Here is a 16,472-nt window from a genome sequence, read left to right on the forward strand (position 1 = left end):
TTTTTTTTCCAATCTGAGATTTTAAACCTCAAATCTGATCAACAAAGTACTTCTAAGTTTTTATATCAAACTTGAGTATAAGTAAATCATAATTCTTATTAAAATTCTCACCAGAAGTTCTTAGTTACTTTTTTACTATTAAAACGTTAGAAAAGGTGAGCCTTATAAGTAATAAGAATTATATTCAATTTATATGGCATTAAAAATGCAGAGTTGATTTATTAGATTTGTCTGAGTCAGAGCAAGCAATCTACAAAAGATACTTTAAAAAAATCAACTTTGCATATGCTGGAAAATAAGATATTGATTAGTTATATAAGTTTTAGTTGTCAGTGTATTTACCCGGCACAATTGTGAACATGTTGATAAAAGTGTGAAATTCCAGTATTGGGCTAAATTTGGAGTAGCTCATACGTGGAAACTGGTAGTGTTTGTGTCAAGCAAGCATTTGTGTTTTTCTCATCCTACATATTTTGTAAGTGATCTTAAGGTAGACATCAGGAAAGATTTCACAAAGAAGGGTCATGATTTTAGTGACAATGGCTTTAGATAAGGGTCAGCGGGATAATCAAGAAAGTCAGAAAGAGTTAGGCACTGTTGTCCAAAGTTTATTTTTTACTATTCTAATAGAAATGAGTGCGGGTGAGTTAATAAGTCATTATTTTATAATCCTACTAGAGGCCCCCGGTGCATTAAATTCATACATGGTAGGGTCCCTTAGGCCTGGCAGTGATCAGGGCCATTCAGGCCTTCCAACTACCAACCAGGGCCTCACTTCCCCGGCTGCTGGCTGCTGGCTGCTGGCCGGGGCCTTCCTTCGTCCCACACCATCCACTGGTGGTCAGTGCGTGTCATAGTGAGTGATGGAACTCCCAAGGGGACAATTTACATATTAGGTTTTATATCTATGGTACCAAATTTCAAAATGTTTACAAATCACTCATTTCAAAGGATTCCTTGAAGTACTTTCTAATAAGATTAACAAAACATGTCTATATTATAGGATTCTCTGGTCAGGTAAACTAATTCTGTGTTAAGGTTAACACAGAATTCTGGAAAATTAAGACATCTTAACTTGAAGGGCAGTAGTGTATCTTTTTAGTTAAAGATGGACATTATCACCTTAATTTATTTGGATAATTTTAGAGAAACTTGACCTCAGAGAGCTTAAAATTGTTAGTTTCATTTTGATTATTCACTATTTTATTTTTCAAAAGCAATTTTTATTCTCAGAAAAAAACTTGAAAGCTACAAACATTATCCTTGCTCTATAAGATTGAGCATGTAATGCTTAATTTTCTAGATACGTCTTTTTCTAATGCATGAGTTGCTTTTTTGTAAAGAAATGCATCCCAGCTTCTGTTTCAAGGTTTAAAAAAAAAAACATTTTAAGGGAAGATAGTCTGCCCTGTGTATGAAAGTTTCTACTTTTCTTGTGCTTAAGAATGTGATTCCTAATACCTGTGAGATTAATGTAAACTCTGCAACCTGGCTCATGGTCTGTGGTCAGTAGCCTGGTTAAGCCAATTGCTCTTCTTTTGCTAAGTGTACCCTCCTGTATTGTTACCACGATTCTGCCAGGAGCTTTTCTCCCTCTTACCAATTAAGATTCTCCTTGGAGCCTTATAAGACATAGGTCAAAACTCATCCCCAAGTTGCTTCATCTGAATTCTTGAAACTGCCCAGGAAATAGACATAAGACTATTGTAATTAGATACCCTTTTTTGTGAATTAATTGCTTTAATCTGCATAGAAATTATAGCTATAAATGTTTTTGCAATTAATGAATGTTGCATTTGCCATTTCTTATGAATAGTAATCAATATACATCAGGGTCAGTCATGGGTTTAATGAGTGATAAAACCCGCAGTGTTACTGACAAAGATATTGTATGTACTACACCATTACCCACTATAGTAAAGAAGTTCAGATGTCCATAGTTTTAGTCAAATGATCTAAAATAATACTGTTCAGCCCTGTGAAAAAATAACAATCAACCTTTTGTCCTCCTAATAGCAAATAATTTGCACCCCTCACCCCACCCCACTGTCTTTCTTCTCAGTAGATCCTGGAAAAGCTGTTTCAGAATCCAGTGCACACTTCTCCTATTCCTAAGATTATCTCGCCTCTTTTTGAAGTCTTAATATGGAATATAAACCATAGATTTACTTATGTATTTTCCTGTGGATATTTTATTTTTAATGGGCATGCTGACATTCTTTGTATAAAAGGGGTCGGAGATTTAACCTCACACCTTCCATATGCTAATAGGTTACCTTTCCCCCCCCCCCCCCCATTAAGATCCCATCACTTGAAGAATGCTGTAATGACTTCTGTTACTTTTCTAAGTAATAAAAAATATTATACAAAGGACCTAATTCCAGAGCTCTGTCAGAGAGTGTGAACCTCAGGATAATGCTGGGCACACCAAACTGCACATCTGTTCTGGATATTACTTTTCAGGAGTTAGGATTATCTACAGTTACAACTATTCCTAAATCCACATATACACGCTTTTTAGTCAGAAATGTTTCTGAAGTTGAAGATAGTTTGGTAAAGGCACAACATTAAAAAAAACAAAGCAGCCTGGCTGGCGTGGCTCAGTGGTCGAGCATCGAACTATGAACCAGGAGGTCACAGTTGGATTCTGGTCAGGGCTTATGTCGGGGGTGTGGGCTCCATCTCCAGTGTGTGCAACAGGCAGCCGATCAGTGAATCTCATCATTGATGTTTCTATCTCTCTCTTTCCCTATCCCTTCCTCTCTGAAATCAATTTTAAAAACATTTTTTTAAATGTAATTTTTTTTTAAAACATTCTAAACCTTGGCTAAACATTTTAATAACTTCAAACATAATGAGATATATTTGATTGTTGAGAGTTGTGTTGGAAAATGGGGCATGGCAAGGCCTATCTTGCATAGTTGGAAGAAGTGGCTTTTTCCCCTCTATTTTTGGAATTGTCAACATAAACTTCTATCACTAAGCCAAGCTATTTATAAAATGTATATTTTTAGAGTTATTCTCCATTTATAAGTTTGGATTTCTAGTTTACTAAAGTAATCTTCCTTTGATTATGGGGTGGAGAAGACCTTTATTTATGTGCCTTTACTATTCAAAAATTGATATACTATTACATAGCTTAGAATTTGCTAAAGACAAAATTGATTTAAGAAAGTAAAGTTGACATTGTATTTTTCAAATTTTCTGGCAGAGCAATCATAACTTTTTCACCTAGCATTATTATTTTGAGGTTCATTCCTTTTTATTGCTAACTAACATTTCATTATAGGAATATACTACAATTATTTTAAACATTCACCTCTTGACAGATATTTGGGTTGTTCTGAATTATGTGACTTTGGTAGATAGTTGCTTTCATTCATCTTAGATACCCAAGAATGTAATAACCTAGACACATTCTAAATGTTCCTAGACTACTATTTCTATTGCTTTTCTCATTTTCTAAATGATATGAACCAAAACATCCATTGTATATGGGCCAAAATACTGTAACTAACAGTTATACTATCTTAAAGTGTCTTTTTACCTTATGGGAAATAATACCACTCTTTAAAGGGAACAGGGCAGTAGAAAAAGGTCAGTGGCTTATGGCTGGGTCCTGAGTCCATAAAAGTCTACTCTGTAAAGCAGGCAAACGTGCTTTTCTTTATCAACCATCCTGGAAAGTTCCCTCCAGACCCAGCTGGACCATTGGTTTTACTTAGAGCAGAGAGCTCTAAGTGCATCCCAGATTAGCAAAGATTTACAAGCTCAATGGGAAAAGCCACCACATTTTTGCATTATTACAGAATAAAATGAGCTAAAAATACTTGCTTTGCTTACAAAAAGTCAAATACTACTCTAGAAAAGCTATTTGACCTTTGAGATACAGAAGCATGATTCGATTTTGGCCAAATTTCCTATCAACTTGCTTACTTCTCCATTTTTGAGTCTGACAAACTATTTTTTCTAACTACCTTGGGGAAAAGAGAAGCTTAACAAACATATTTTTAGCTCAGTATTCTAATTTTAGGCATTTGTTCAGGATAAAAAACCTCGTTAGAGATGAACATAACTTTCAACATTTCATGTTTCAGCTGAAATCAGTTTTTGTAGACAATCCAGTTAAGTCCCAGAGGCTTATTTTTAAACAGCCAGGCCAGATTTGCCCAATTACAAAATAGTGTTCATATTCATCCAGAATCTGTTTTGATATAATGTACTTTATTGCAATAAAATGGGCTTATTTTACATATATATAAATATATACAGGGCTTACTTTTTAATGCAGTATAATGGAAAAAGTTCACATAAAATACATTTTTTATAAAAAAAAATTCAGATCATGCAACATTAGAATAATTACTTATCCACATTAAAATAATTACTTTTCTTTGGAGTCAAAGCAAAATGTCTCTACAGCTCTGAAACTAATTTTCAATATTTCATTTCTAAAATTCTTAATTTTATATGTGTGTTCTCGTTCATCTTTATAATCCTTGGTTACAAATAAAGCTCACTCCCAAGAAAATCTGTAATTTCTTCCTTCTGGGAAAGGTCAGCTTACAGAAGAACTCTTTCAGCCAGCTGTGATTCCATGCTCACTCCTACAAAATCTGAGTAGGTAAAGCATATATAGTAAGACACTTCTCCAAATTTCCATTTCACTTCTAAGATCTGCCTTTAAAAACTATCTTTGTATGGGTGGTGTGGGGGGAGTGGGGGAAGGGGTGCACACGTGTGCGCGCATGCTCCGGTGGGTGTGTTTATGTGGGAAGTAGAAGTTAACTGCTTTTGAATTCCAAAGTCATAGACTAAGAAGGAGGGAAAAAGTTGGCTTGTTTTCCTGTCTAAATACAGAAGTTTCCCTTTCCTACTTTGACAATTTCTTTAAAATAGCAACAGAAATTGATTATTGAATCCTGTGAAATAAATCATATTCTCAGCAGGTGAAAATATTAACATAAGAATTAATGACTTGGGGAAGGGATTACCAAGTCAGCTTTCATTAAATAAATTTATTTTGTTGTTAGCAAATACTGAGTTATGTAAGAATGTATCTTTTTGGGGTAAAGTGTGTAAGTTATTATACATCAATATATACCTCAAGCTGTTCAGAAAATTACTAAAGGCAATATAATCAACACTTTTTGCTGTAAAGTAGAAGTGTCAAAAGTGAGTTGAATATTTATACCTTGAAATGTGGTTTTTATAATCTGTATATATTAATTTTTTATCATTGGCCTTTTAATGTTGTTGTTTGCATGCCAAATTGTTCCCTGTTTGATTGATGATGCTAATACCCTCCTACCACCAGCAGTAAAATAAAGTGGCATTTTTTCCTTGAGCCTTTCAAGTTCAGCACAGATGAATCCCTAGGTTAGTTACTCTTAGTCATGCATGGCTCAAGTATAGATTTGATGAAAAGTATATTCCATAGCCCTCCAGGGAATTGGATATCTTGTTAGGCAACTTGGAATACTTTCCCTTCTTATTTGCATCTCTAAATTACCTTTCTTGGTAAATTTGGGTTAAGTTGGTTCTGCATTGTCTGCTGACAACAGAAATTTGGTTGTTAAAGGCAGCAGAAAGTAAAGCTTTGACAGTTTTGAACAAGCAAAGTGGCCTACATAATTTTATTAACCAATGTCACCTCAATAAATTCAAGAAATAGTTGATAATTTGCACCCTCATGTTCATTGCAGCATTATTCATAATAGCCAGGATATGGAAACAACCTAAGTGTCTATCCATGAATAAAAATGTGGTATATGTATGTGTACAATAGAATACTATCTCCATGAATAAAAGAGTAACATACAAATTAACCATCACTCCGCTACACCAAGCCATGCCCATCATAATCAGGAGCAAGTATGCAAATTAACCCAACCAAGATAGTGGCCAGCCACATAGCTGGAGCAATCAGGAGGCTTGGGTTTCCCCTGGCGATGGAGGAAGACAAGCTTCCCACCTGCCATGGCCTGCCATGGCCTGCCATGGCCTCTGCTCAAGGCTACAAAGTTTCAATTATAGAAGATAAATAAATCCCACATAATAGGACCTCACTTGGGTCGCCAGGGGACATGGCCGGCCTGCAAACCACCACAGGCCCCTTGCCCAGGCCGCTCCCCCTCCCCCCAAGGGAACCCCTACCCTGATCTGGGACACCCTTCAGAGCAAATTAGCTGGCCCCCACCCGTGCACCAGGCCTCTGTCCTCTCTTCTAAGAGTAATATGTAAATTGACCATCACTTCAACACACAAGATGGCTGCCTCCATGTGGACACGATGGCCAGCAGGGGAGGGCAGTTGGGAGAGACTAGGCTGCAGGCAAGAGCAGTTAAGGGTGACCAGGCAGGCAGAGGAGTGAAGTTGGAGGTGACCGGGCCTGCAGGGGAGAGCAGTTGGGGGAGGGGAGGACCAGGCCAGCAGGGGAGCAGTTAGGTATCAATCAGGCTGGCAGGGAAGTGGTTAGGGGCAATCAGGCAGGCAGGCAGGCGAACAGTTGGGAGCCAGCAGTCCTGGATTGTAAAAGGGTGTCCCATATTGGAGAGAGTGCAGGCTGGGCTGAGACACATACACACACACACACACACACACCGTGCACAAATTTCATGCATGGGACGTCTATTTCATGCATGGGACGTCTAGTTCATGCATAAAAAAAAGAATAGAGTCTTTCCATTTATGACATCATGGATGGATCTTGATAGCATTATGCTAAGTGAAATAAGTCAGAAAGCCAAATACTATTAAATCTAATAAGTAAACCTATAAGTAGAATCTTAAAACAAACAAAAAAACCCCACCAAGTTTATATAATAGATTAAGGAAACAGATTGGTGCTTGCCAGAGGGGTGGGGTGGGGAGTGGGTTAATTGTGTAAAAGGAATCAAAAGGTACAAAATTACAGTATGTTTTTAATATATATTTTTTAATCCTCACCCAAGAATATTTTTCCATTGATTTTTTTTAGAGAGAGGGAAAGGGGGGGGGGGTAGCGGGGGGAGAGACAGAGAGAAACATTGATGTGAGAGAGATATATCAATTGGTTGTCTCCTGCATTGCCCAACAGGGCCAGGTATCAAGCCAGCAACCAAAGTATGTGCACTTGACCGGAATCGATTCCTGGACCCTTCAGTCTGTAGGCCAATGCTCTGTCTACTGAGCCAAACCTACTAGGGCCAAAATTCTAGTTTTAAAATAAGTTGTGGGGGTATAATGTACAGCATGGTGATTATGGTTAATAATACTGTATTATAAGTCTGAAAGTCGCTAAGAGTAAATCTTACAAATCTTCATTATGCCCAGCTGGTGTGGCTCAGTGGTTGAGGGGCAGCCTATGAACCCGAAGGTTATGGTTTAATTCCCAGTCAGGGCACATGCCTGGGTTACAGACTCAATCCTCAGTGTGGGGCGTGCAGGAGGCAGCCAATCAATGATTCTCTCACTGATGTTTCTGTCTCTCTGAAATCAAAACTATATTTAAAAGTCTTCATCACAAGAAAAATAAATATTGGTAATTATGTATGGGGATGGCTGGTCACTAGACTTACTGTGGTGATTATTTCACAGTGTAAACAAATACTGTATCATTATGTTCACACCTGAAACTAATACAATGTTATACGTCAATTATACCTCAGTGTTGTTGTTTTTTTTTAAAAAAAAAAAAAATTAAAATTAAAATAAATAAAAAAAATACTGAAAGGGAGCCAGTACCCTTGAATAGTGGTAGAGAAAAGGAACTGGAGTCCTGAGGTCATAGTTCTGAAGCTCTGGTAGAGTAGGAACCACATCATGCGGGAACTGGGCGAAAAGGAAAACCATGGTCCCAGGGATGGGATGAGTGCATGTAAGGGTTCCCCAGGGGTGTGGGGCTGGGGTTTCTAAGCCAGTTCCAGGGCGTGCCCGGAGGGGATGAAGCTGAATGAACAATGGCGAACGGGTCAGTAGCATTGCAATCTAGAGACCCAGAAAAGTCCATGATGGCAATCTAGGTTTGTGCACGGATGTTGACAAGTCTGGGGTGACTGATGCAGTTGCAGTGAAGTGAATAAATATGACAGAAGGTTTTAGAGGCAGGCTTCATTTAAATAGCAGGGTCTTAGCTGTGCAAGTGGATGACTGAGGTCGGTGGCGATGGTGATCATTGAAATCCGAAGGTCAAGGAGCTGTCACGTTGAGTGAGTGAGTCATCCGCCTGATGGTAGAGCATTGTGTCTCTGTATCTGCCAGAGCATTGAAACGGTGATGGGGTGAATGGCATTTTAACATACTTGACACAGCTACAGTGTAATATGAAAATGCCTTCTATTGATGAAAAGACGATACGCTAAATATTATTGTCTGTTGGCCTATATTTGTAATTAAAGGAAATACTATGTTTCAGTCAGAAGTTAGTGAAAATGTGTAATTTTCTTTCCTCCATCCAAGTTCAGAGGCCCTCTTTATTCTGTCATGATTCTGTGGTGAAGAAAACCCATTTTGAGGACTGCTGTATCACAAAAGGCATAAACCTGAATTTAAAAAGGTGGTTTTTGCATGAGGAAGAATTCATAGTTGAGAAGTGATGGTGCAGAGCTCAGAATATCTTTGCCCGGAGCTCCAGTGGCGCAGTCGGTTAGCGCACGGTAGTTATAAGAACATCTCCGGCACCTCGGGACCCAGTGACCACGGGGGGCGTGCGGGGCTGGAGGTGCTGGGCAGGGGCTCAGTGGGCAGTGCTTCCGTGCAGGCTCGGCTCTGAGCCCAGGAAGGCTGCCGGGGAGAGCAGGTCCTTTGTGATAAAAAGCCACACTTCAAGCCAAAACAAAAAAGTTGAAGGGAGAGAAAGCTAACTCTCCAGTAGAGATAATGTTTATACAGCTTGGGAGGCACCGTGGAAACTGAAGGAAGGGAGCAGTGAACCAACAAGTGAGAGAAGGACAGAGCAGCAGTGAACCAGCCCCAGGTCCTGGCAGAGGCTGGGATATGCGAGGCCTGTTGGGGCAGGCCTGGAGCCGTCAGGGAGGTGGTGGCCCATGGCTTTAGCTCAGGTTTCCGGGCGGCATCCTGTTGTTTGGTGCCCCTGTTCAAGACAGAGAGACCTGAAGTCGCAGTGAGACACCTAGCCCCAGCTGGTTTGGCTCCGTGGATACCGGGTTCGATTCCGGTCAAGGGCTCGGACCTGGGTTGCGGGCTTGATCCCTGGCGAGTGTAGAAGGCAACCAGTCAATGTGTCTCTCTCACATCATGTTTCTCTCTCTGTCTCTACCCCTCCCTCCACTCTCTGTAAAAACCAGTGGAAAAATATCCCCAGGTGAGGATTAACAGAAAAGTAAAAAAGAGAGAGACCTGATACAGAGAGTAAAACAGTACAGCATTCTTCTGACTTTGTTTTGGTTACTGATGCCAAACACACAAAACCATATTGAAGGTGGATGAGTAAAAATGCACATTAAGAAGAATTACCTTTTAAAAGACCAGATTTGCCATCCTACCACCCCAAGGAAGGGTTTAGGGGTGTCTGCCAAAGTAAGGAAAATAACGGTGAAATTGCATAATAAGGTACATATGTTTTGGGGGTAATAAGATTAGAAAATCTTTCCATTTATATGATTTAATTTTTAATCATCTGAAATGGATAGAAGAACTTGGTCTTTCTGACTGGGAACCTTACTTTAAAGTAGATGTTAATAATTCAATTTACATGCACATGGTCCCCCTAATGTGCATTGTATTGTTTTAACCTGACAGTAAGTTTGTTCGTCTGTAGACTGATTTTGTGTGTGTTTGTTTTTTCTAGGAATTAGCTCTCAGGAGCCAGCTACCAACTCTGGAGCCGGATGGCGGGACTCCAAACCCGGTGTCTTCTCCTGGGATGTCTCAGGAACTGAGAACAATGACGACCAATAGCTCTGATCCCTTTCTCAACAGGTTGGTGAGAGTGGCCACTGGCCAGTGTCTGAGAAAGATCACAGCTTTGAGATTATTCTCCTTAGAGCCTGTAATAAGCTGTTTGAACGTCTGTGTGGGCCAAAAATCATAGCTGTAAAGGAATCTTCCCATAAATGGCAGGTACAATAAAACGAGGATTAAAAGCTGGCTCCTGGCAGAGGAAGTGAGCTGTTCGGACTTGCAGAGGGGATACTTAATTCACAGTCACGTGTTGCTCCTGCCTATACTGTTGACTAACCCTTACTTAAAATTACAGAATCGTGGGGAAACATGTGAATGCCTTTCTATGAAAGCAAATGAACTGCATCTTAAACCTGCTTAGGGGCTGTAGGCTGCACTAGAAGGAAGATGGGAAGGAATTTTCCACATAAGTGTTCACCCTGAGTGCTTCACGCAGCAGCACAGCAAGGCCTTGTGCTCATAAAGGAGATGAAATGTAAATTGTGCTTTTAAAAAAGGCATTAATATTTGAGGCAGCATTTGAAATGCAGTCGAAGGAAGCCTTCGATGTTATGTATAGAGCCGAGTCAAAAACTGCAAGCTGAAACAAGGTTGTATTCGTTGCCTAGAAAACCATTTAAAATTAAGGTTGGACTAGAATTCATTCTTTTAAGTAATAAGGTATTTTAGAGTTTCAGTTTTTTAAATTAAGAAACAAATACTTTCTGGTCTTTGTGCTTTTGATTTTTTTAAAAAAAAACCTATTTTAAACACAAGTTTTAAGAGACTTACAGGTTCCTTAGTTTAGGAAAGCTATTATGCTACTCATTCAGTTCTCACCAACTGAGTTGAAAACATTATGATTTTAAGAAAAACAAACTTTGCTCTTTTGACAACATATAGTCTATTTTACTTTATTTTATTTTGGGGGAGTTTATTAAGTAAATTTAATTTCAGGGAAGGTGGGGTGGGATACAAAGCATGGGTAAAAACACTATGCTAAATATAGAACAGGCCTACATGAAATATACAGGAATTTAATGTGCTAGTTATGTAACAAAACATTCACCTCATTCAGCAGTATTTTAACCTCACGTTGACACATATAGTTCTGCCAAAAACTGAGTGTATTTATATAAGACTATAGTTCTGAACTTCAACTGAAGTTAGTTAAGAAAGATCATAGCCACAGAATTTTTGTTCCCTCCATAAGGGAAAGTTCAGATCAATATAATTCCAGAACCCATCTATTGAAGGCCTGTATTGATCCAGGGATAAAATTAGGCTATTTAGAAAAAGGGACAGAATGTATATCTTTCTTAGTCACTGGTGAAGATTCTTTCTTAAAACCTCTGAAAGCTGGGCTGTGGTTGGAGATTGTAATTTCTGGTACAGATCTCAGAGTGGCAGATCGTCAGTGATATTAGTTCAAAGGCAAAATGCTGTGTCCACTCTCTATAGTGCCTCTACCCCCATTTCTAAAACACGCATCTGACTGCACCATTTCTCTTCCACAAACTTAGGGTGGTTTCCCCATTGCCTGTTACTCAGTTCATACAGATTTCTTAAGCTCTAATCACTTCCCTAACTTGCCAAGGAGCTGACTCTTAGCAATGGTGCAACATCCCTTTACCTCCCTTTTACCCTGAGAGCCTTCAGGGCCCTCTCTGGTGTCCTGTCCACAAAACCTTCCACTGTACTTTTTAAGCTCCCTCCTCTTTGTTCTAAAAGCCACTGTGCTCGCATAGCCCTTTGTGTGATTCATTCCTGCTTTTATTTGCTCATCTCCCGCCCTGAAGTGTGAGGCTCTCAGAAAGCACCGGTGTTGGTGGTCATTGCTTTTAACCTCCTCTGCATCCGAGCCTAGTCTAATGCCTGCTGTAGTAGCAGATGCTCATGTATGTTTATGCATGGCGATGGGGTTGTGCAGGGGGCAAGCACCTCCTTGTGAGGGAAGTGGCTCTGTAACTCCGTCCTCAGGAATGCCATGTGCTTCCCTGTGGCTTGGAGAGAGCTGCACCACTCTGTAAGACCAGCTGCTCCGTAGCAGAGTCCGGAGAGTGTAGTGTGTGCCCATGTTCAGCAGTGGGAACAGTGACAACTAGGACCAGGCCTTGTCCTGGATCAGGGCGGGCAAAATAAAAACAAACCACATCCTAAGGCCTTCCCCTGTGCGTCTGCATTGTATACAAATGGTCTTAGAGGCAAAATTGTGTTTTCTTGGGTCTGTGTGAGGCTTGCCGAAATCTGGCAGAAGCATTAAGAGCAAACGAGTGGTCGCAATATACAGAGCGAGGGGAAGAAATTTGGGGGAACCGAGCTTTCAACCTTGAGCAACTATTTAAGCTCCTTTATAAAGCTTAGTTGTTTTTGTTTGTTGGTTTGTTTTTGTTAATCCTCACCCAAGGATATTTTTCCATTGACGTTTAGAGAGAGTGGAAGAGAGAAACATTGATGTGAGAGAAACACATCAATTGGTTGCCTCCTGCATGAGCCCCAACCAGGGCCCAGGCCGGGGAGGAGCCTGCAACTGAGGTGCGTGCCCTTGACCGGAATCAAACCCGGGACCCTTTGGTCCACAGATCATCTATCCACTGAGCCGTCTAGGACTGCTTTTGTTTTTTAACATTTATGTAAACTAAATAGCTGCTTACATGTCCAAGCTGTGAGGTAAGTTAAAGTTTACATCATGGTCACAGACCCATGGACAACAGTTGCTTACATTTCACACTTTGCCATAGAACTTCCTAGAATTGGTAGAACCCCACATTTTACAGTCAATGCCAGCTGCTGTCTGCAGAGCCACTAGCTTCTGAGGCGTTTGGGTTTTCCCTTCTAAACAGAAGCAAGAAGATCAAGCTACGGGAGTTCTTATCAAATCGGCAGTGACTTATCTGTCATGGCCTAGTCCCAACAGGAATTCTGCTTATTTATTTTTGCATTGATTTCCCCCCTTGGCTTAAGCTCGCAGCCGAAGAGCTGGGAGTTTAATGTGATTCTAGAGCAGACATGCCTCACCGCCCACCTAAAGTCTGTGTTGCCACCACCCGTGCCTCCACCACTTGGGGAATGGAGACCTTGAAATAAGTATGTGGATCTCCCAAATTCAAAATGGGATTACAGCGAGAAGACCTCATCAGAGAATTTTTGTCAGCTGGGAACTGAATAGATCTTTTTTATTCCCTAGAGCCATCAGGCCCAGGCATTTAAGAGAAACCCTGGCCCCTTAGAGCTGCAGCTTCGATTAGGATGACCTTTTCCCTTTCACTGCACAGACCAAGGGCTGTGCATGGGCCCTGAAGGGAGGGAGCTGGTTTTGGCGGTTGGAGGGCAGGGATTCTCACTAATCCTCCTTGAGAATCCTGCTAGTGCTCAGGAGGTGTTCATTTTTACTTTAAATTATTTTTGTTTTTGTATTTCTCTTTGTAGTGGCACCTATCACTCTCGAGATGAGAGTACAGACAGCGGACTGAGCATGAGCAGCTACAGTGTCCCTCGAACCCCGGATGACTTCTTGAACAGTGTTGATGAAATGGATACAGGTTGGTATTCCATATCCCTCTGAGGAAGTGACTGTCAGGCAAGTACCATCGTTTTATCAGGGCTAATAAACGGTGAGCAACAATTACTCAGAAGAAGCCATTAAAATTCTATCAACTTCAAATTGTGCCTTCTTTTATGGTAATTTGTAATTTAAGCCTTTTCTCAGTTTTTAAATGTGATGGAATCTTAGCTCTATTTGAACAAAATGAGGAATGACTTACTTTATTTATTTTTTAATCCTTAACCTGAGGATATTTTTACATTGGTTTTTAGAGGGAGGGAAAGATGGAGAGAAACATCGATGTGAAAGAAGCACATTGATTGGTTGCCTTCTGCACAAGGCCTGACCAGAGCTCAGCCCAGTGAGGAGCCTGCAACTGAGGAAGGTGCCCTTGACCCGAATTGAAACCCAGACCGTTCGGTCTGCAAGCTGACGCTCTATCCGATGGGCTAAACCTGCTTGGGCAAAGACATGACTTATTTTAGCATTTAAAGTAGTGAATAGTTGGCAGGGGAAATCAGGACCTTATTAGAATTCTCTATTAATAGAGACTTATAGTCGTAATTTTGGAGAGAGATTTCTATATGTGATTCAGTGTCTGCCTTCCTCTTTTCTCTGAGGGCTTTGCTCCAACTTAGGTGTTACGGGGCTCAGGAAACCAAGTGGGGAAGGCTTGGTGAGGGGATTCGCTTGCTTTATTGTTAGAACAGTTACAGGAGTCTTGCAGGTGCAGAGAAATACCTGCCTCCCAGAGTCATTGAGGAACCCTTTCTCCTATGGCTCACATGATTGCCCTGGACTTGGCAGCTGTCAGAGGGCAGGAACTGGCAGGAACGTGCAGCCATTCTCAGCTAGCGGGTTCTCAGCTGACAGTGTTTGGCAAGTCTTTTGTAAAACCCTGTGCTCGTGCAGCTCATGGCTGTGATGCTTCCTAGAATTCCCTGTCCCCCTTTGTCTCGGCTTATCTAAACCTTCAGTCATCCTTAGGAGTCACTTCAGACCCGTCTCATTCAAACACATTTCCTTACTCCTGTTCTCAGGTTGTCTTTTCTCCAAATCACTATAGCACTTAATGGTTCATATTAATTTTTCTGAAAATTGGAGCTCTAAGGAATGTTAACTTTGTCATGTGCCCCCAAAAAGGGTTTTGTAGCCAGGCAAATTTGGGAAACCAGAAGCAAAGCAAGGAGGATTTATTTATTCAAGGACTTCTTGGGAGACTTGCTTTGCTGTATTATGAAATGTGAATCTCCAAGAGTGGAATAGAGTTTTCATCCAGTCCTTTATTTTAGTGTTTCCCAAAGTGTATTTAGGGAGAGATGGGACTATATCATTTTTTCCTATTTCCTCTTACGCTGGTGTTCATGTCTGGAAGAGAATCAGGCGGTAACGCTTTTGTGTGGTGTGCTTGCTCCCTCTCCCTTGCTGTATATAATTTTGCAGGGGATTTTTACTTTTATTTTAGCCCTCCCCTTCCTTTAGCGCTCAGCACATAGTGATACGCAAGCAGTCAAATTGTTGGTTAAATATGTGGACAAATGTTGAAGCAGAAGTAACCTTGGCATTGTTATTTATGAGTTGTTTGGTCTAATATAAGCTGTGCATCATTTCAGGTCAGTCAGGAGTGCTTTTCTTTACGCATTTCTGAGTGCTCTCACATGATACAGCTCTGTTCTTTTCCACAAGAACCTTATTCTGTCTCTTTCTCTGTTCCAACTAGGTGATACTATCAACCAAAGCACGCTGCCCTCACAACAGAATCGTTTTCCAGACTACCTTGAAGCCATTCCTGGGACAAATGTGGACCTTGGAACACTGGAGGGAGATGGAATGAACATAGAAGGAGAGGAACTGATGCCAAGTCTGCAGGAAGCTCTGAGTTCTGACATCCTTAATGACATGGAGTCCGTGTTGGCTGCCACCAAGCTAGATAAAGAAAGCTTCCTTACATGGTTATAGAGCCCTCAGGTAGACTGAATTCTAAATCTGTGAAGGATCTAAGGAGATAAGACACACATACCAGAAATTTCCAAATAAGCCAGTTGCGATCTCCTGGCTAATACAGAAAAAGATGAACAAACGTCCAGCAAGATTCTTTCATCCACTGTTTTGCTCTTCCTTGTCCATTGCTGCTGTTACTATATTGCTGGCCTCTTTCATAGTTGGCCCTAAAGAATCAAAGCCACAAAACTTTTTGTTTCTTTTGCTATTATAACTACTGTTTGTTTTGGGGGCTAGGGGAAATGAGCCTGTTTTGATGATGGATGCCATTCCTTTTGCCCAGTTAGATGTTCACCAATTATTTTAACTAAATAGACAGACCTGGAAGTCAGATGCTTCATGTCACCACATTTAGTTTGTTTAAGCAATTATTTCTTCAGCTGCTTTTGGCCAGTGGAAAAACATGGCTTACTGGTCTGATAAACCAAATATGTTGTGTCTGATATTAAGTACTTAATGATGATTTGGAGAGATAGCTGAAACCAAGGCTGAAGACTGTTTTACTTTCAGTGGGTTTTTTTTTTTGTTTTGTTTTGTTGTTTGTTTTTTCCTCCTAGTGCTATATCATTAGTCACTTACTGACTTTGATTTTATTTTAGGAGCTTATAAGGCATGAGACAATTTCCATAGAAATATATTAATTATTGCCACATACTCTAGTATAGGTTTTGATGGGTTTTATTGTGGGTTCGTTTTGTTTTGGTTGATTGGGTTTTTGTTTTTGTTTTGTTTTTGTTTTTGTGGGTGTGTTTTTTTTCTGGAACTGAGGCAAATGACCATAGTAGTGAATCTGTTTATAGTTGTAGCTGGGATGATTATTATAGTTTCTTTGGTAAAATCTACATCTACATTTCCTGATTTTTTACATTTTTATTTAAATCTTGATTATCTGCTCTCTCCATATATATATGTTTGTGTGTGTGTATGTACATATATATACACACACACACATACTTATACACATACACACACACCCTTACACACATAATTTTATATGATAGTGTGATAGCAGAATGTTTTTTTGTCTTGTTTTGTTTTTGGTTTT

General features: G+C 40.2%; 1 protein-coding gene across 19 annotated transcripts in view; it reads left to right on the forward strand.

Moving 5' to 3' along the window:
• The window catches only part of YAP1 (Yes1 associated transcriptional regulator), a 106,677-nt gene extending 91,070 nt beyond the window's left edge, over positions 1–15,607 (forward strand). For all 19 annotated transcript variants that reach the window (XM_036426197.2, XM_036426203.2, XM_036426199.2 and 16 more), the window contains 3 exons: positions 9,791–9,921; positions 13,312–13,424; positions 15,147–15,607. In XM_036426197.2, coding sequence (XP_036282090.1) covers positions 9,791–9,921; positions 13,312–13,424; positions 15,147–15,385 — 483 coding nt within the window. In that variant the 3' untranslated portion in view covers positions 15,386–15,607. The remainder of the gene's footprint in view (positions 1–9,790; positions 9,922–13,311; positions 13,425–15,146) is intronic.
• Positions 15,608–16,472: the final 865 nt, after the last annotated feature.

This window comes from Pipistrellus kuhlii, unplaced genomic scaffold, assembly GCF_014108245.1.
Source record: "Pipistrellus kuhlii isolate mPipKuh1 unplaced genomic scaffold, mPipKuh1.p scaffold_m20_p_9, whole genome shotgun sequence".
Classification (NCBI taxonomy): Eukaryota; Metazoa; Chordata; class Mammalia; order Chiroptera; family Vespertilionidae; genus Pipistrellus; species Pipistrellus kuhlii.